The 21,853-nt window shown below is 51.1% G+C and overlaps 1 protein-coding gene across 1 annotated transcript in view; it reads right to left on the reverse strand.

Annotated features, from left to right (window-relative positions):
* The window catches only part of LOC119450781 (uncharacterized), a 72,712-nt gene that overhangs the window by 24,296 nt on the left and 26,563 nt on the right, over positions 1-21,853 (reverse strand). Inside the window, exons 4-5 of the mRNA XM_037714285.2 lie at positions 14,704-14,906; positions 2,840-3,008 (exon numbers count right to left, since the gene is read on the reverse strand). Coding sequence (XP_037570213.1) covers positions 2,840-3,008; positions 14,704-14,906 — 372 coding nt within the window. The remainder of the gene's footprint in view (positions 1-2,839; positions 3,009-14,703; positions 14,907-21,853) is intronic.

A 21,853-nucleotide genomic window follows, 5' to 3' on the forward strand; every position in this document is an offset into this window, starting at 1 on the left:
GTTATCTGGGGTTTTTCAGCCTCTTTTAAGATAATGTGCTCAAGCAGGTAGAAAAACATGTATGCTATTAGCGGATAGTTTCGGTAGCTTCTTACTTTACACTTGCCTCTATGAATACAAAATTTTAGCGTTCGATTTTGTTATTAAACAAACCTACTCCTAACAAGGTATTTTAATGTTAGCCGTGGGGATGCGCGGCTGCGCTGCGTACTGCAGCATATTAATCGAAGCTTCTTGATACAGATTCACATCACACTAACAGCGCAAGAAACAGGACGAGAAAATAGACGACGTCCATGTCTGTCAAAATGATACGATACTATGTACACAAGTGACTGCAGCTCCTACAAAAAATGTGGTGTCGGCTTTTACGCCTTTCGCAATATTCAGAGAGCACTTGTATGAATAATTACAGCACACGCGCCGAGACGGAGGAACCACGCTGGCGCTAAGATAAACGTTCACAACAGTAATTCCATTGCACGTTCAGATCATTTGCGGCTTCCTTCAGGGGCAGACGTGAGCTTTTGGGTTGGTGCTTGCTGCTAAGTTTGGTGCAAAAATATTGCTAGGAGCAGGAACCGCTTATGCGCAATTACGAGCAACACACACACATCCGTTTTTCAGAAGCTGACGTTAAGCACGGGTAGCGCGAGAGTCTCTGCGTTGACATGACGACTTCGCTGCAGCCGAATTCCGAATAATGCATATGCGATGACATCTATAGGGGCTTGTTGATAGGTCCTCTTGTAATTTGTTGAACCGCAGGAAGAACGACACAGGCATAAAACACACACGAGACAGCACACAGCGCTGAACGACCACCTGCGAACAGCTATGTACGTCCGCCATTTCTCCTCGTATTGAACTTCAGAAACCGCTGTTGCGCACTCCAAAACAAATTAAACTTTGAAGCGTTTTTAAATTACAAAACGCACGTATTACTTGGTCCTAATAAAGAGAGGTCAATTATATTATCACGTGCATGTCTTTTTCATTACATTAAAAGAATTTATGCGGCGTGTGCGACAAAATCTGGCAGCAAGCAACCCTGGGCGTCGCATCAGTCGCATTGTTGACATCGCACCATGGGAAACGGCCGTTGCGAATTTCGCATCTACGGAAATCGCAGCTGCGAAAATCGCACCATGTGAAACAGCCTTACCACGGCGGTTGACGACCCAGCTTGTAAGCTCGTGTTCGCGTGTCTTGGACCATAGCGCTCGGGTTAAAAAACTGACGCTCGCGTGTATTATCTTCTGTGTTGGCAAAATTATTACAACAATTGCTGCACTTTGATTTCAGGCATTAAAAATTAAGTAGCGTAAATTCTAGTTTTCTTTTTAGGTTCTTGCTCAGTAGGTCGTGCGTACCTAAAATAAGCTTTGGTAGGCATGTCACGCCATAAAAAAATGCAGGCATCGCTATTGTTCCCCGAACACTTGAAATAGTCACCATGTATTGTAGTACAAGGTAGCATAAAGTACACGTGCTACAAATTATGCAGTCGTTTCTATATCAGTCATTCATTCTATGTGAAAAAGGCTTAAAATGAAGGTCGTCCATACGGGGCTAACGTTCTGTTTACCTGTTTGCAATTAAATAGCTAAGATAAGAAATAGCTAAGATGCACTGTGGGTTCGATAAGTAAACCGCAGTTTAACAGCACCAGAAGACGTGACAGGCCTCTAAGAAATAATAACGATTTCCTTTTATTTATGGTTGCTTTTTGTAGTTCATGACGGCTGTTGCGGCAATCAGATATTCGTATGCAGAAACCATCACTGACCGGCGAAATCTCGCCCACCTATCCTTTCGTTGCGCTGTCGCCACTGGAATTCTCCTTCCAACGTTGCAGATCGGTTCTACACATGCGCAGGAGCGTAATAGTAGTACAGCAACAGTAGTACATATTTGTAACTAAATGAACTATGGGGCTTTACGAGCCAAAACCATGATTTTATTATGGAGCCCGCCGTAGTGGGGGACTACGGATTAACTTTGACCATCAGTAGATCTTTAGCGTGCCCCAGTGCACGGAACACGGGCATTTTAGCATTTCGTCCCCATTGAAATACGGCCGCCGCAGCCGGGATTTGATCTGCCGACTGACCCCTTGCTTAGCAGTGCAAAATGACTTATAACCAACGTTGGAAGCACAACTGCAGTAGTGACAGCCGAACGAAATGAAATGCGTGCTGCGCTCCGCCGGTCATAGACAGTTCGTGCATATGAAACTGATTGCGGCAACAGCCTCCATGAACCACAAAACGAACCATCGCCGCGCAGAGAGAGGGTAGTGTTGGCGGCGGTGGCGGCAAACGGGTGGCCAAATTAGAGCAACTTAAGGTGACTGCTGTGATCTTGTGGGGTCTTCTGAAGAGGGCTGACGAAACTGCTCGGCGCCGGTCTCGCAATTGCAGTCATGTCATGATTTATAGGGCATAAGAAAAGCTAAAAAATATGAAAGTGACGCAACAGCATAGGTTAGGAATTTCGAATGCGCCACTCTCTCTTCTTATACATTAGGTGTTGACGTACTGAAGCTGCAGCGCGATGAAGACATATGACAGAAGAGCATAAAAGGACCACAATTAGCATCGTACTAATTGAGTACGAAGTAATGCGTAGATAATGCTTTAGTGCCCAGCTTCGCGAACTTATCTTAAATACTTGTACAACATCCCCTTGTGTATAAGCTTTTCCTGCACCTGTCCTCCTCGTCAATTAATTCCTCATGGAAATACATGACCAACATGACTAGAGGTAAAAGAGGTCCAAATACCGGTAACATAATTAACAAAGCCTTCGACAAACGAGATGATATAGTCAATCGTACTCCGTGTTTCTTGACGACAGGGGCCAGGTCCTGGAGTCTTAGAAGTGGCGGTGTCAAAATGCACGTCGCTCCATTCAGCACGGACAGCGGTGTCCACAGCAGTCCTGACACGTGCGTGATGGGTGCTGAGGCAAGTACCACGTCCGTAGTGTCGTAAAGCATGCCCGCTCTGCGAGCAATGAGAGCAGATCCCGTGTAGTGCACAAAGGATGATTTCACAACGCACGAGCGACTGCACTTACGAAGCACTGTCTGCAAAGATGCGCATGAAACTAACTGAAGTAAAAAAAAATTGGTGCAAAAATTATTGCGCTTAGTATATTTGATACCTTGACTAACAAATTGTCACTGTGCAACCTTCGTAATAGTTGACAGCGCTCAACTCGAGCGCGCCCTGGAGCGCGCCTGCATGACGCCCTGGTGGTTGCTTCGGGAACAGGATAGAAGCCGTTAGGATATCATCCCAACAGATGTCGGACATCAGCGTCTTTTATACACTGAGTATGAATGGGCACGGAAGATAACGAATTTAATACCTCCAGAAAACAAACTTGTCAATTTAGATTTTATGCACGAAATAAGCAAATTTGATAATATTGTTTTGTAATCTTCAGCCCCTGTAGAAATATAACTAACACTCTCAGTTCATGAGCATTTTTTAGCTTGAATGGGTGGCCCAATGAGATAATGACAAGGCCCATAAAACTACTTTTATTACCACAGAGCCTAAATTTCCCCAAGATGTACCTAAGTGTATAACTGAAATTCTAATATAATATAGTCACAGAGGCACTTAAGTCTCTTTACGTGCATTGAATGCGAAAGCATTCTGGGTGTGTCAGCTATATCAAAGTTTATACTATTTCGACGTCCATGTCACCTGACATTGCCACATGACGCCATCACTTGGTTATGTGACCTTGCAACTTAAGCTTCTGACTTAGTCACGTTACTCCGTCATATGACGTAATCACTCGAATTAGGTCAAAAGTTCATTTTGAGGGTGGGCCAAGTGAATTTTAGAATAGGCTAGATCGGGTTTGAACTTGGGTGAACCCAATTTTCATATTGGGCACAGTCAATTTTGCTGGCTATGGAGTTGATTTTGGGAGTGGGACAGGTCGGTTTTGAACGTGGTTCAACTTAATTTTTGAATTGGGCATTCAAGTTTTTGGCTGTGGGCCACGGCGTCCTCCCGTCGCCGCAGTTGTTCACCGCGTAATTTCACAGTGCGAGCCGCAACAGGTCTAATGCCAGGAACGTGACGTCATCACTTTGTCACGTTGGTTTTCTTGCCTTAATAAATTCGTTCTATAGGAAGATTCAATTTTTTAAACTGTGGTGCCCATTCAGTTACGCAGCTTCGAGTGGACGCCGGCCGAGAAAGGGCGCTAGGCATCGCGTGCGTCGGACGTGCCGTATTTCTGGCCATGTGTACACTCTCTAATGACTCGTGCATCTGCTATCATGCTGACGTGCGACACGCATGAGCTAGCTGGTGCGTTACTATCATTGCCGTAGATACTAACAGAAACACACTGATTAATTTCGGTATTTAGTATACAGTGGTGGATGGGAAGGCCATCCGAAGTGGCACCTATAGAGCTGAATGTCCACTGCCTGTAGGGGCCACAATGTTATTTCTATGGTGATGATGATAATGGTGAGGGGGACTGCGGGAACAGCGCGGGCGGCAGCGAGCCACAGCGCGTTTACCGTTATCAGTCGCCTACAGTGGCTTTATCCGAAAACTCGGCAGCCATCTTGTCATCACTGAATGCCAGTAAGTGTCTTCTTTAATTGAGATCCCATTTCAGACAACACAAATATACCGCAGAGATGATTTAGCGGGAGCACCCTGCGGCCTCATCTGCTTCACTGCAGTAGCAGCATCGCTCAGTTGGCCAAGCTTTCTTTTCTTCGAGATCAACCTTAATACACACGTTTTTTTTATGACATGAGGCACTGTATGAAAGATAATAGGCGACATCTAGTACTCTATAACTTTTTGTTAGTTTTTTATTTAGTTTTTTTTAAACACGAGTATCATATTGGTGCCGTACGCTACCGCCATACATTGTGCTGCATTTTTACCCTGTTTTGTCATCTCGATCGCAGTGTGATTTTAGCATACCATGACCAATATGAATACAATGAAGTTTTTTTTATATGTTCCTTAAGCTGCACGTAGTCACAGGTAAAGCTCTAGCTGCTATTTGTTCACGTAAGACTTCGACACTAAGCAAGTATGATCAGCATTTCACACTGACCACGGACACACCAAGCAACATGACCAATTAGTGGGCCAATGTAGTGTGCACGATATGCTGCTGCATTTTATATCGCGTGCGCTGTCAGTAGGTACAGGGGGTTCATTAACGCGGCAGCGTTAAGGGTCCCGTGTCGCAGAAAATCTGGCGGCGGCGTTAAGCATCGGCGTATGGTGGAAATAATCATGCCGAACCACATCATCCCGAACCACCCCGACCACACAGGCCCTCCGCGTGACGCAAGGCGTTAGTGAAAAAAAATTGAATTTCTCGAAGTAAAATCCGTCAGAAAAATCGTAAAGTACGACTTAACCACAACCTACAGGCGTGGATAGCGTCGCATGGTAATTTGAATATACGAGAAAAAAGCCTGATAAGCAGCCAGAGATTTTTTAATGCTATCGCCTTCCACTCGTAAAATCGAAGCTTAAGCGTCCGCTAATTCTGATGGTGTTTCGCTGTACTTTTGTTCTAGGAAACATTGGGGGGAATGTCCGAAACCTAGCCTTTATAAATTTAGAACACGCGCGCGCCTCGGAGCAACAGCAAACAATTAATATAAGTGTAGCGAAGAGAGACGCTAGTGGCTCCGCCTCTAGTGGGACCAGACGCTAGTGGGTTCAGCGCATTTGATCGGCAACGGCGCTCGTGCTTGAAAGCCATGTCTCGTTTTGACTGTCGCCGCAGCGCTGCTCAGAACTCTAATAAAGCCCTTTACGATTGGTGGAGCGTGCTGCGCCCTCGAAACCTGCAACCTGGAATTTCGATCCCGCTGCGTACCGTCGACCATGCCTGAAGAAGCCTCCCAGCAAGTGCCTCCCCCTGCACCGGCACCGTGCTCTGGTGTGCCTCGCCACAGGGGCCCTGCTATCTTCACAGGCGCAGATGACAACGACGTTGAGGATTGGCTTACGACCTACGAGTGGCTAAGCGCCCACAATAAATGGGACGAAGCAGCTAAGCTCGGCAACGTGCTCTTCTACCTCGCGGGTGTGGCCACCTTTTGGTACAACCACCATGAAACGAATTTTCCGACGTGGTCAGACTTCAAGACGTCTTTCGTCGATGTTTTTGGTCGCCCTGCTGTGCGTAAGCTGCACGCCGAACAGCGTTTGCGGGAACGAGCTCAGCAAGTAGGTGAATCCATCACAAGTTACATCGAAGACATCCTGGACTTATGCAGGAAAGTCAACGTGACCATGTCGGAGTCTGATAAGATCAAGAATGTTATGAAAGGCATAGAAGACGATGCCTTCAGCATGCTGCTTGCCAAAAATTCTCGCACGGTGGCATAGATAATTACACTGTGCCAAAGTTACGAGGAGCTACGCAGGCAGCGGTCATTGACCCATCGCCGTACATCGCGCGACGAACACCTCGCTGGCTTGATGACCATTTCTGATCAGTCAGCGTTGATGGCAGAAATGAAGGCTTTCGTGCGCGAGGAAATTGCACGCCAGCTCTCCTTGATGGCCTTTGCCCAATCGCCACCGGTACAACAGCCAACATCAAGTTTTGAGCCCCCACTCCGCCGCGCCATCGCGCACGAGCTCAACGAGATTTTTCCTGAGTGCCATCAACATGTTCCTATGGCCGCACCTCTCCGCTACGCTGAAGTCGTCGCCAGGCCCCAACGGATCTCTCCAGCTACACCACTCGGCTACGCGGAAGTCGCCGCCAGGCCCCACCACTTCCCTCAAGATGGGCCTCTCACTTAAGCCGACGTCTTGACTATGCCCCGACCACAGCCCGCCATGCAACCGTATCACCAGCCACGCCGCACAACGCGTCCTCCTACGTGGACGGGGCCCACCACAGCGAATCGGTGGCGTACATCTGACAACCGGCCTATCTGTTCTGAGTGCGGCTACGCAGGTCACGTCGCACGGTACTGTTATCGCTTGCAGTCACCTAGTGCTACAACGTATGCGCCAAGTCGTATGGTCGGTTTACGACGACCCTTCGGCATCGTCACCGACGTTCCGCCCAACGCCCAATAACCGCCGCTCACCTTCTCCACGCCGACGCTCGCTATTACCGATGCGGCCCCGTCCCGCAACTCGGGAGGAGGAAACATAATCGTCGCAGTCCACGAGGCAAGGGCTGCGACGCCAGCGAAACTCGAATGTCCTCAGGGTAGCCCGACGAATGTGATAGACGTGTTTGTTCATGGTGTTCACACATCTGCACTCGTGGACACCGGAGCCGCCGTGTCAGTTATGGACGCAAAACTTTGTCGCTTGATTCGGCAAGTCACGATGCCCCATACTGGACTGTCCCTTCGCACAGTCGGCGCACGGCGTATTCACCCGTTAGCGGCGTGCACAGCTCGTGTTGTCATTGAGCACGTTGTGTACGCCATTGAACTTATTGTAATTTCGTCGTGCTCCCATGACGTTATGCTCGGCTGGGATTTTCTCTCCCGCCACAATGCCGTCATACATTGCGCACGGGCCGAACTAGAACTGTCGCCGCTCTCAGATTTGGCACTCGCCGACGATGCTTCTCTTCCGAACAAACTGCTCGTCAGACACGACACCACCGTTCCTCCCAACTCGTCAGTGGTTGTCTCTAAGTACTACAGCAGCCTCTCCGATGCCGTCGCACTACTTTCTCCGTCTGGCCGATTTTCCACAGGAAAAGGTCTACTGCTACGTTTTGCGACGGTGAACATCACACAGGGCTCGAGTGCTATATTTGTCCTCCGTTCCCGTACCCTGTGCTGATACTCCGAGGAAAATGTCTGGGCAGTGTCGAAGCTATCGAAGAAGTACAAATTACGAACGTTCCCGAAGACACATACTGTACCCGTTGCAGTACGTTCGGCTCGATTTCTACGGCTGACCCATTGCCCATAGATGTGTTCGATTCTTCTATTGCCGATGACCTTACACCGCGCCAGCTATCACAGCATCTGTGCATCTTACAAGAATTTCGTACTTCTTTCGACGTTGGGCAACCTTCCCTGGGCCGGACGTTCACTGTTACGCACTACATCGATACTGGCTCCGAATCGCCATTGCGGCAACGCCCATATCGTGTATCGGCTACAGAATGTCGCGTGATTAATGAACAAGTGGCCGATATGTTCAGCCGCGAAGTGATCCGACCTTCCCACAGTCCATGGGCATCTCCCGTCGTCCTTGTTACGAAGAAAGACGGTTCTGTACGGTTCTGTGTAGACTATCGGCGCCTCAACAAGATCACTCGTAAGGACGTTTACCCGCTTCCGCGAATCGACGACGCTATAGCCAGCCTACAAGGAGTAGGATGTTTTAGGGGCGAAGCACCTTAGCGCCGAGCCTTGTCCCTCCCTCGTCGTCCATAGCTCTGGGTTGCATGGACTCCACAAGGGGCGCTGCGGTGCACAAGGGCTATATAAGCGCTCGTTTCCGACGCGCGCTCTTTTTCTCTCTTCAGCCATGGATGAAAAGGCGAGAGTGGCAGCTCATCTGCAAGCGGAGTAGAGGGCTCGCAAAGCTACTGCAGCACGGCGACGCAGACAACAAGCGGACCCGGATTCTAGGGTGCGGGAAGCTGCAGCAAAACGGCAACGCTGGCAAGAGGACCCGGAGCTGAGGGCTCGCGAAGCTGCAGTAGCACGGCAACGCCGGCATGCGGACCGGGAGCTGAGGGCTCGCAAAGCTGCAGAAGTAGGCAACGCCGGCAAGCGGACCCGCAGCTGAGGGATCGCGGAGCTGCAGTAGCACGGCAACGCCGGCAAGCGGACCCGCAGCTGAGGGATCGCGAAGCTGCAGTAGCACGGCAACGCCGGCATGCGGACCCGGAGCTGAGGGCTCGCGAAGCTGCAGAAGTACGGCAACACCGGCAAGCGGACCCGCAGCTGAGGGATCGCGAAGCTGCAGTAGCACGGCAACGCCGGCATGCGGACCCGGAGCTGAGGGCTCGCGAAGCTGCAGAAGTACGGCAATGCCGGCAAGCGGACCCGCAGCTGAGGGATCGCGAAGCTGCAGCAAAACGGCAACGCTGGCAAGAGGACCCGGAGCTGAGGGCTCGCGAAGCTGCAGTGGCACGGCAACGCCGGCATGCGGACCTGGAGCTGAGGGCTCGCGAAGCTGCAAGTAGCACGGCAACGCTGGCATGCGGACCCGGAGCTGAGGGCTCGCAAAGCTGCAGTAGCACGGCAACGCCGGCATGCGGACCCGGAGCTGAGGGCTCGCAAAGCTCGCGCTTTAATCGAGCATCGGTGCCACAAACCTCAGGTAGAGAACGCTTCCGGCGTTTTGCCGCCGCTTCCCGCGCTCTCGCTGCCTCTGGGTCCGTTGCCGGCGTCGCCGTGCTGCTGCGATGATCACAAGGCAGTATTAATGAAGGGAAAACGAAGTCAGCACCTCAACACCGTATACGACCAATAAAACAACATTGTATATACTGTACACTTGTGTTGTCACTCATTTGCATGTTCGAGTGGGCAATGTACGGGGGATTCACGGTTACCCTAATGATCCCCTGGTGCTTCGCCCACTCATCATTCACTTCGTGGATATGCGGTGTTCTTTTCTTCATCTCTCGATCTGCGCTCCGGGTATTGGCAAGTACCTGTGGCAGATGACGATCGACCGAAGACAGCCTCTGTCACGCCCGATGGCTTATACGAATTTAACGTCATGCCGTTTGGACTTTGTAATGCGCCAGCAACTTTTGAGCGCCTCCGACAACGCTACTACTGGCGAGGAATGTACAACTACGTTCAAAAGTTTCTTCGCTCATGCCTCGACTGCCAGCGCCGGAAATCTTCACCCCAGCTATCGCCAGCTGGTCGGCAGCCTCTACCCTGCCCTAACCGGCCGTTCTGCGTGGCTTGAAATGGCACACGTGCTTGTGCTACCTTGAAGACGTCGTTGTTTTTGCTCCGGACTTCTCCACGCACCTTCAACGCCTCCGGGATGTTTTGATGTGTTTGAGAAACGCTGGCCTACAACTAAATTTAATGAAGTGCCGATTTGCAGCGTGGCAGCTGACGATACGGGGTTACGTCGTTCCCAAGGTTGGAATTCTCCCCGATCCAGCGAAGCTTCGTGCCGTCGCTGGATTACCTAAACCTAGATCCATAAAAAAACTGCGAAGTTTTGTAGGTTTGTGTTTCTACTTCCGACGCTTCATTCGAAATTTCGCCGCCGTCATATCACCTCTGGCGAAGTTCCTTGGAAGCAACGGACCCCTTCATTCCTGGTCGTCAGAGTGCGAGGAAGCGTTCGCACATCTCCGTCGTTTGCTGACTCCCCCAATTTTGCGCCACTACGACCCGACGGCCCCTACAGAGGTACACACAGATGCCAGTGGTGTTGGCCTCGGCGCTGTCCTTGCGCAGCGCAAACCTGGCTTTCCTGAATATGTCGTGGCCTATGCCAGTCGCACCCTTACGAAAGCCGAGACCAATTACTCTGTCACGGAAAAAGAATTTCTGGCGATCATCTGGGCTCTTACTAAGTTCCGGCCTTACTTGTATGGTCGCCCATTTGATGTCGTCACGGACCACCATGCACTATGTTGGCTGTCATCGTTGAAGGATCCTTCAGGACGTTTTGCCCGCTGGGCACTTCGCCTGCAGGACTACGATATCCGCGTGCTGTACCGCAACGGACGCCAACATTCTGATGCCGACGCCCTATCACGCTCTCCTTTGCCTGACGACAATACCTGCTGCTCACTATCCCAGCCAGCTGTTTCTACAATCGACCTTGAGACTATCGCTTCCGAGCAGCGCAAGGACCCGTGGATTGCTTCGATTATACTTATAGACTTGCTTGCTTACCCATCACCGCAGTCAACCACTCACACGTTGCGTCGTCAGGATCGTCATTTCGCGGTTCGCGACAACCTGCTTCACCGACGCAGTTATGCCGCAGACGGCCGCCAGTGGTTGTTAGCAGTTCCTCGCAGTCTGCACTCGAAAATCTGCGCATCCATTCACGCCGATCCACAGTGCGCACACTCGGAAGTTTTCAAAACCTACCAGTGCCTCCGACAACGCTACTACTGGTGAGGAATGTACAACTACGTTGAAAAGTTCGTTTGCTCATGCTCCGACTGCCAGCGCCGGAAATCTTCACCCCAGCTCTCCCCGGCTGGTCTGCAGCCTCTACCCTGCCCTAACCGGCCGTTCGGGCGCGTTGGAATTGATTTGTATGGGCCACTTCCATTGACGTCAGCTGGTAACCGCTGGGCCATTGCAGCCGTAGATCACCTCACACGATACGCCGAAACCGCCGCTCTCCCAGTAGCTACAGCGCGCGATGTTGCCTCATTCCTGCTTCGCCGATTCATCCTGCGGCATGATCCACCCCAGGAATTACTCACTGATTGCGGACGTGTCTTCCTGTCTGAAGTGGTCGAAGCAATTTTAAAGAGTGCCACGTTATTCATCGCACAACTACGGCGTACCACCCCAAACTAATGGCCTCAAAAAACGCTTCAACCGCACGCTCGGCGACATACTTTCAACGTAAGTCACCGCCGACCACACGAACTGGGACGCCATTCTGCCCTCCATCACCTACGCGTACAACACCGCTACTCGGAGCACCACTGGCTTTTCGCCATTTTTCTTGCTGTAAGGTCGGCAACCGTCGCATACCACCGAGACAAATTTACCTTACCGGCCAGATGCATCCGAGGGCTCGCCTATTTCTGCCACAGCAAGGCATGCTGAAGAATGCCGCCACCTTGCACGTGCCTTTCAACGACCAAGAGCGGCAGAAGAGCACTCACGGCGACTCCACTTCCGCGGTCACCTTCCTTCCTGGCGCGCTTGTGTAGCTCTCTGTCCCGTACACCGCCCCTGGCCTCTCTTCGAAACTACTCCCGAAGTATGAAGGCGCTTACCTGCGTCGTCGAACGCGCATCTCCCGTGAATTATGTAATCGAACCAGTTGACCCGTCTTCGGACCAGCGCCGCCTTGGACGAGACATTGTCCATGTCGACCGCCTCAAGCCATACTACGATCCTGTCATCCTGACGAGCTGTTAGGTCTCCGGACAGCTGCCTTATCACTCTCGGGGTAATTGTAGCGAAGAGAGACGCTAGTGGCTCCGGCTCATAGTGGGCCCAGACGCTAGTGGGTCCAGCGCTTTTGCTCGGCAACGGCGCTCGCGCTTGAAAGCCGTGTCTCGTTTTGACTGTCGCCGCTGCGCTGCTCCGAACTCTAATAAAGCCCTTTACATAATAATGAAGAACGGTCCTTGGGCCTTCACATTTTGATATAAGACGGCTTAAATTGCTCTTGTAAACATGTCTTCACAGCAATGCATTTGTGTTTAAAAGTGAAGCCGTCTTTACAGGGATCAGTCTAAGCTTGGTCTTTGTAAGCTGGCTTTCCGACGTTGTGTGTTGCAGTGAAGCCTACTCAAAAGAAAAATGTGATAATGCTATCGCGTTCCACTCTTACAGGCGAAGCGTAAGCGTCCTTAAATTTTTATTTTCGCCGTCGTAGTCAATACAGAATACAGAATAATTTGTGTATCCATGTGCGACATCGTTGAAGGTGGTACCAACTCTGTTAGCAACAGCTCGACATCTTTCTCGTGTGGTTCAGTGTAAGCATCGCACAATTCTAGCCGTTAAAGCACCCACACATTGCGCGGAAAAGAAATAACAATAATATCAAGGGAGGAATTTACGCGCGCCCATTGCTATTTCTGTACACGCTCGTCATATGCTGCTTTCTGTTTTTGCAGTCTCAAGCACTGCAATGCGGTTGATTCATGTGCATGATAAACACAGGACACAATAACCGTCAAGTTCCGTGTAGTCTCGTTTATTTGCCGTAACGGAACAACTGATGCGCAAGTTACGAAGTCGACACGTGCATCGGGAAACTTTCTGCTTACCTTTATTACGTATGGAAAACGCACTTTTGAGTAAGGGTTGAACTCCGTGGGCTTTCTGTTCGGAATGTGAACTGAGCATGCCCAAAACAAAGACCGCTGAAAGGTCTTATATAGCGCTGTTAAGCTTGTATCGCAGCCCCGCCGCCCAGGAAGGCAAGACACACACTATCACGTGTAGTTTACGACAACCAAACTAATACCCATCTAAGCAAGCTTTCTGGACACGAACTCTTTTCTATTTAAAGCCAAGATCCTATAGTGTCATATCTCAGGCGCCGCACTAACCTTGTGTGCACAGCGAATGCATTTCACATAAACAAAAGTTTCTTGTGTCTCCATTAACGTCTATCGCAGGGCTCTTGCATGAGCAGCTTCCTCGTTCACAGGTTGTTGGTGCAGCCAAGGGCGGCACAGTGCCGCGTCGATGTATAGCCTTTGTACTTCCCGCTCAGAAGATGTGTTAAGAACACGTGTAAAGCCAACACCTCACCACGTGCAGCGAGAACACTTCTAAAATGTCGTGAACGTGGGTGACGCGAAAGCGTATGTGTGCTATAGCGCACACGATGCTATCAGCCGTCGGAGCGTCGGACGCTTACACTGTCCGCATCACAGATCGTGTTCAAGAGAGCGTTCGCGCGGTCGCGCCATACGCTGCAGCTGCCGGAGTAGAACGTCCCCCCCCCCCCCCTTTTTTCCTCCGTTGGAAGAGGAACGTGCCGCGGGGCTTTGCAAGAGCAAAAGAAGGATTCATGTCAGTGCTACACGATTATTGCGAATTCATTGTGCATAGTTTTTTTTTACCATGACAGGCGTTTGCACAACGAACGTTTGTGGAGATCGCTAACAGCAGCACCGAAGTATGGCGAATGAGACTTCCAGATATTAAGATCGCGGCGCTAGGGCGGCAGGAGCGCTCTCCCGGCGAAAAAACGTTTCTGATTCCTGATGGAGTTCTTTGCAGTCGCCGAGCCGCGTGCTCAGTGGTACTGCTTTCAGGACCGAGCCACAGCTGATGTTCTGCCGCCGATAGCGCTGAACGTGCCAACGCTTATAATTAACGCTATCAAATTAGCTCTACAACGAACGCTGCTTTAGACCCCTGAGTCTAACTGTGAAGATACCCCCAATTGAGTGCAGGCGCTTGCGTAAGAAATTTCCAAAATTATTCTGACTCCTGCAGAAACGCCAAAGATACGACAGCAAATTAAAAGTTTAGTACGTGCCACCAGTGCCCCTACGTTTCTGAAGCTAATGCGGTTACGCCCGTTTATGTCCAGAGAAATCTCCTCGCGATAGGCCTAGTAGTTTGCACATGGAACATATTTAGTCAAGTTGCGTGCCTAGGTGCTTTTACGGCTGAAAAATCATAGTCCAACCCCAAGAATCTCAATTAACGGGCACGCATGCACGCAAGCACGCACGCACGCTATCTACACAACGCAACGCCTACTCCTAACAAGTCTATTTTGATACAATCGACCATTTTTGACACGAAGCATTACTGATTATCCCGTGGTGCTAAAATACCGTGAACATAATTTGCTAAATTTTGGCTATGTGCCTAATTACCCCACACTTTTATAACTTTGTGCCTCACAACATCCCGGACATCTTTATTTTCTCTATATTTTAATGTAGGAGCACCAATACTTATATGAGAGGATTTTCTTGTACTTGGAAGGAACGCTGACCTGATACTTTCGAGTAAACATTCACCATGCGCGTGCAGTCGCAACGTACTTGCATACACAATAGTTGACCACGAAGCAGTACTGATTGAGCTCGACGCCTTTCGGAAGCCCCGTGGTGCCAGAAGTGTAGACGACTGCGAGAACTTTGTCTCGGGGGTTCTCGACGGGGCACTCCCGGAAGCCCGCCTCGTCCAAGTCTTGAAACGATGCCGCCGACACGAACCCGTCCACCTCGCCCATCGCGAACAAACCCTGCGATCCATGAGATTGAAAAACCGTGATGCTGATGCTCCTTGCTCGTTCTAATAACGAGGTCCTGCGACGAAAGTGAGCCATCAAAAGAACAGTAGCTGTAAAGAAGTGGACAATATCACCTAAGGAACTTGCTCCATTTTTTGCGTTGCACAGGTATCACAATACTTCAATATTCATGCATGCTCTGCAGCAGCAATCACTTCAATAAGGAAAGTGATTGTAGAGAGAGGGAGAGAGAGAAAGGAAAGAGAAGAAAGGCAGGGAGGTCAACCAGACGAGCGCCCAGTAGGCTACCCTAGCACTGAGGGAAGGGAAAGGGGATTATAAAGATGAAAAATAGCGAGTGAACAGCCTGTGTGCATGCTACACTGCGTGCCAGCAAAGCCCCTTGAAATCTAAAAGAAGTCCTAACAAGTGCCCTGCCGATACATTGGGCTGCCATTATTCTGCTGTCTGAAGCCAATTTTGGCGCTTCCCTACAGCTAGTGATGCGCGTTGAAGTCACCTGGGATGACCAAGGGGGCAGTGGTCGTCAGGAGCACGTGGCAAGCATATCATTAAAGTAAACCTCGGCCTTTTGGACTTCAGTGGGAATAGAAGGCTGTCAATGCGCCATGGTGCTTATTCAAGGCTTGCAAGAACTGAATTGAGAACATTCAGCGCTTGCATCAGCACTTAGCGCTGACGGTGTATGCAGCATATTCAGGAGCATTCGAAAAGTATTCACCAGAGAACGGAGCATCACAACCACTTGCCGGTGCTCTTAGGGCAATTTGTCATGAGCCCCGCTGTGCACTCTAAAGCAATGCGCTGTATCACTTAAAGTGGCTCCGGCTGTGGCATCGACTGTGACTTCGGCTGTGATTTCAGTTGTGGCTCTGGCTTCAGCTGTGGCTTTAGTAGTGCAGACGAAGCTGTATTGTTCTCCGCAATACCCTTGTTGACAGATTTAGGTTGGATTCCTCGAGGCCTAGGGGCAGAGGAGGAGGTGTTGGCGGATATGGCGTACTATTCAGAGAGGCATCGGCCGCAACACCCTTCCCGACGAGAGGAACGGTATGTCGCCATCTTCTTCAATACCACCTTTTCCTTCTTCATTTTTGGACAGCCTTTTGAGGAAGCGTCATGGGACCCAAGGCAATGGTGCATTTGAGAACCGTGGCTGTACAGGAGTCTGCAGCCTGGGGCTAGGCGCAGCACGAACAAACTCTCGTGTTCTCGCACACGGCGGTCACGTGTAGCATCCTGGTACACTTGCGGCATTGGAGTGGCCTTGGGATAAATGGTCGCACGGGTTGTCCAAAGTAGCCTACCTTGACGTGCGAGACGAGAGAGTCGCCTTTGAAAATTATTTGCACACAGCGGGATGTTCCGACGCAGGACACATAGTCCACCTGGTACAGCGCAACAAGCCGGGCAAAAGAAGGAACAGACTTCCAATTGGTTTTATTGGCTGATCGCACGAAATACACAGCCACAAGAAAGCATCAGACAATATCGTCAAACCACGTCACAAATTTTTACATCGAGAGAGGACCGCAGTATCGTTAGTCACAGAACACGTGCAATTCTTTCATGCACGGTATAACTGATCAAGAAATTGTACTTCCTGTGAAGGTAGGCGCACAAATGGGGCGCTAACACACGGGCTGCCAGCCTTTGCTATGAAATCGTCTTCAATGTCTTCTCGCTTAAGTTGTGATCGGTGCTTTTTCAGCACTTCACACTGATCAAAAGTAGGCGTTCATCCACAATCGCGGCAGTTAATTCTTATCTGTCCCTGTATTTCTCTATGCACATTGTCATAAAGTTCTTCTACACTTTCATTAAGGCAGCGACTATTTTCCCCACAGGATAGCAGAATTGAAGAAACCACCCCAGCAACGCAAGACTCAAAATGCGTCTTGTGCTTGGTAGAACAGACAGTGGTGCGTGGGTGGAGCGAAGTGACCCTCTTTACAGAGCCGGTGTCGCTTTTCTGGCGGGGAAAACAGAATATTCAAGAAACCAAGAAAGCCATGGGCTTGAACATATATTCTTTACATTCAAATTACACAATACTGAAAACAGTGGAAGCGCTTCTTGGGAAAATCACCAGCCTTAAATAAGCCTTAAACGATAACACCAAACGTAGAGCTAAAAGAGAATTGCTAGCTGGCAAAATATCCAATCAACCTGGAACCAACGTACGATAAGCTGCAGCGAGAACGATACCTAAAACTTGCGCCAGACATGAATGATTTGGCTCGATAAAAACAAGGGATTTGCTGCGAAGATAGCCACATTGAAAAAATCCCCGCATATCCACCAAGTGAATTATGATGAGTGGGCAAAGCACCGGGGGATCAATCGGGTAACCGTGAATACCGCGTGTATATATTCTAAAGGTGTTTATTCGGCAGAGCTTGGAGCAGCGCAACGTAAACGGTCAGCGCAGTAACAGCTTTCAAGCACGAGAGCCGTTGCCGATCAAGAGCGCTCGACCCACTAGCGTTTTGATCCAGTAGCGTTGAACCCACTAGCGTCTCTTCTTCGCTACAATCACCCCCGGGAGCGATAAGGGAGCCGTCCGGCGACCTAACAGTTCGTCACAATGAGCGGGTCGTAGTAAGGCTTTAGACGGTCGACATGGACAATGTCTCGTCCACGGCGGCGCATGTCTGAAGATGGCTCGACTGGTTCTATTACATAGTTCACAGGAGATGCGCGTTCGATGACACGATAAGGGCCTTCATATTTCGGAACCAGTTTTGATGAGAGGCCAGGGACAGTCAAAGGGACTAAGAGCCACACGAGCTCTCCCGGATGGAAGGTGAGCGTGAAAGTGGCGTCACTGCGAGTGCTCCTCTGGCGCTCTTGATCTTCGGTAGTAAATGCCCGAGCGAGGTTGCGGCACTCTTCTGCATGTCTGACAGTGGCAGAGATAGGCACGAACTCGGATGCATCCGGCCGATACGGCAGAATTGTGTAGATGGTGTGCGAAGGGTGCCGACCATACAGTAAGAAATATGGTGAAAAACCAGTGGTGGTCTGCGTAGCGGTGTTATACGCGTAGGTTACGTAGGGTTGGATGGCGTCCCAGTTCGTGTGGTCGGAGGCGACGTACATTGAAAGCATATCACCGAGCGTACGGTTGAAGGGTTTCGTGAGGCCATTCGTTTGAGGGTGGTACGCCGTAGTTGTGCGATGAACAACGTGGTACTCTTTGAGGATGGCTTCAACTACCTCCGACAGGAAGACGCGTCCGCGATCGCTGAGCAGTTCTTCAGGTGGACCATGCCGCAGAATGAATCGGCGAAGCAGGAATGTGGCAACGTCGCGCGCTGTTGCTGCCGGAAGGGCAGCCGTTTCGGCGTATCGTGTGAGGTGATCGACTGCAACAATGGCCCAGCGGTTACTAGCTGATGTCAAAGGAAGTGGTCCATACAGATCGATTCCAACACGACCGAACGGCCGGTTAGGGCAGGGTAGAGGCTGCGGACCAGCTGGCGAGAGCTGGGGTGAAGATTTCCGGCGCTGGCAGTCGGGGCATGAGCGAACGAACTTCTGAACGTAGTGATACATTCCTCGCCAGTAGTAGCGTTGTCGGATGCGCTGGTAAGTTTTGAAAAGTCCCGAGTGTGCACACTGTGGATCAGAGTGGAACGATGCGCAGATTTCCGAACGGAGGCTTCGAGGTACTACTAATAACCACTGGCGTCCATCAGAGGTGTAATTGCGTCGGTGAAGCAGGTCATCGCGAATGGAGAAATGGCGAGCTTGACGGCGCAATGCACGAGTGGTTGGCTGCGATGACGGATCAGCAAGGAAGTCTATGATGGAGGCAATCCAGGGGTCCTTGCGCTGCTCGGAAGCGATGGTCCCAATGTCGATGGAAGAAACGTCAAGCTGGGATAGTGAGCAGCAGGCATTGTCGTCAGGCAAGGGAGAACGTGAGAGGGCGTCAGCGTCAGCATGCTGGCGTCCGTTGCGGTAAAGTACGCGGATATCGTAATCCTGCAATCGAAGTGCCCAGCGGGCGAGACGGCCTGAGGGATCCTTCAATGACGACAGCCAGCATAATGCATGGTGGTCTGTGACGACATCAAATTGGCGACCATACAGATAGGGCCGGAACTTAGTAAGCGCCCAGATGATCGCCAGGCATTCTTTTTCCGTGACGGTGTAATTGGTCTCGGCCTTAGTAAGCGTACGGCTTGCATATGCCACAACACATTCAGGAAAGCCTTGTTTTCGTTGCGCTACACCGCTGGCATCCGTGTGTACCTCAATAGGTGCCGTTGGGTCGTAGTGACGCAAAATGGGGGGAGACGTCAGCAAACGAGGGAGCTTTGCGAACGCTTCGTCGCACTCGGGTGACCACGAATGGAGGGGTCCGTTGCTTCCAAGGAGCTTCGTCAGGGGCGATATGACGGCGGCGAAATTACGAATGAAGTGCCTGAAGTAGGAACATAAGCCCACGAAACTGCGCAGTTCTTTGACGGACGTCGGTTTCGGGAATTCGGCGACGGCACGAAGTTTGGCTGGATCGGGGAGGATTCCATCCTTCGAGACGACGTAACCCAATATCGTGAGCTGCCGCGCTGCAAATCGGCACTTCTTTAGGTTCAGTTGTAGGCCAGCGTTTGTTAGGCACGTCAAAACACGCCGGAGGCGTTGAAGGTGAGTGGTGAAGTCATGGGCAAAAACAACCACGTCGTCTAGGTAACATAAACATGTGTGCCACTTCAAGCCGCGCAGAACTGTGTCTATCATGCGTTCGAAGGTTGCTGGCGCATTACAAAGTCCAAACGGCATGACGTTAAATTCGTATAAGCCTTCGGGTGTGACAAAGGCTGTCTTCGGCCTATCGGCGTCAGCCATGGGCACTTGCCAATAGCCGGAGCGTAAATCTAGAGATGAAAATAATTCAGCTCCTTGTAGGCTATCGATAGCGTCATCAATTCGCGGTAGCGGGTATACATCTTTGCGAGTGATCTTGTTGAGGCGCCGATAGTCTACACAGAACCGTACAGAGCCATCTTTTTTCGTAACAAGGACGACGGGAGATGCCCAAGGACTGTTTGAGGGTCGGATTACTTCGCGGTGAAGCATTTCGTCGACTTGCTCACTAATCACACGACGTTCTGCGGCAGAGACGCGATATGGGCGTTGCCACAATGGCGATTGGGAGCCAGTGTCAATATGATGCGTGACAGCAGACGTCCGGCCCAGGGAAGGTTGCCCAACATCAAAAGAACGAAATTCTTCTAAGATGCGCAGGAGCTGAGAACGCTGAGCTGGGGTGAGACCATTGACAATAGATGAATCGAACACATCTGTGGCTGTGGGTAAAGGGTCGGACTTAAGATAGAACCGAGCGTGCTGTAACTGGCTAAGGACGTGTCTTCGGGAGCATCCGTAATTTGTACGGCGTCGATCGCTTCCACATAGCCAAGACATTCGCCTTGAAGCAGCATCACAGGGTATGGCAAGGGGTTACAGACGAAAATAGCAGTAGAGCCCTGTTTCACGTTCACTGTCGCAAAAGGTAGCAGCAGACCTTTTCGATTATAAATGCGGCCGGATGGAGAAAGTAGTGCGACGGCGTCGGAGAGGCTGCTGCAATGCATAGCGACAATCACTGACGAGTTGGGAGGCATGTTGGTGTCGTGCCTGACGAGTAGTTTGTTCACACAAGAAGCATTATCGGCAAGCGTCATATCTGACATCGGCGACAGTTCTAGTTTGGCCCGTGCGCAATGAATGACGGCATTGTGGCGGGCAAGGAAGTCCCACCCCAGGATAACTTCGTGGGAGCACGATGAAATCACAATTAATTCGACGGCGTATACAACGTCCTCGATGAGAACACGAGCGGTGCACGCCGCTATCGGGTCAATACGCTGTGCCCCTGCTGTGCGGAGGGAGAATCCAGCAATGGGGGTCGTGACCTTTCGAAGGAAGCGACAAAGCTTTGAGTCCATAACTGATACAGCGGCTCCGGTGTCTACGAGGGCATATATGCGCACACCGTCAACTAACACTTCAACTCACATTGGTCGGGCCACGTTGAGGACTTTCGCGTTTCGACGGCATCGCAGCCCTTGCCTCATGGACTGCGACGACTAGTTTTCCTCTTCCCGAGCTTCGGGACGAGGCCGCATTGGTGATGGGGAGCGTCGACGTGCAGAATGTGAGCGGCGGATGGTGGCAGACCGGCGGAATGGTGGTGACGCAGCACGAGGTTCATCATCGTAATATGGGCGCGGTGAATCCACCATACGACTTGGCGCATATGGTGTAGCGCTAGGTGACTGCACGCGACTACAGTGGCGTGCGACATGGCCTGCGTAGCCGCACGCAAAACATATCGGCCGATTGTCCGCTGTACGCCACCGAGTCGCTGCGACAGGTCCCATCCATGTGGGAGGACGGGATGGACGGGGCGGCTTGTGATTGCATGGCAGGTTGTGGTCGAGGCGTAGGTGAGAGGGCCCCGTTGAGGGAGTTGTTGGGGCTGGGTGACGACTTCCGCGTAGATGAGTGAGTGGTACAGCCGTCGGGATCTGTCGGGGTCTGGCCATGACTTCAGCGTAGCTGTGAGGTGCAGCCGCCGGAACGTGCTGGTGGTGTTCAGGCAAAACGTCGTTGAGTTCTCGCGCTATGGCGCGGCGAAGCGGAGGCGCAAAACTCGGCGTTGGCGCGTGTACCGGCTGCGGCTGTGCAAAATACATCAACGAGAGTTGCCTGGAACTTCCTCGCGGACGAACGCCTTCATCTCTGCGAGCAAAGCTGTCTGGTCGGACATGGCAGCCAAACCAGCGAGGTGTTCGTCCCGTAGAGATCGACGGGTAAGTGATCGCTGCCTGCGGAGTTCTTCATAGCTCTGGCACAGCAGGATAATTTCGGCCACAGAGCGAGGATTTTTGGCCAGCAACATGTTAAAGGCGTCGTCCTCAATG

The sequence above is a fragment of the Dermacentor silvarum genome, chromosome 4 (genome assembly GCF_013339745.2).
Source record: "Dermacentor silvarum isolate Dsil-2018 chromosome 4, BIME_Dsil_1.4, whole genome shotgun sequence".
Lineage (NCBI taxonomy): Eukaryota > Metazoa > Arthropoda > Arachnida > Ixodida > Ixodidae > Dermacentor > Dermacentor silvarum.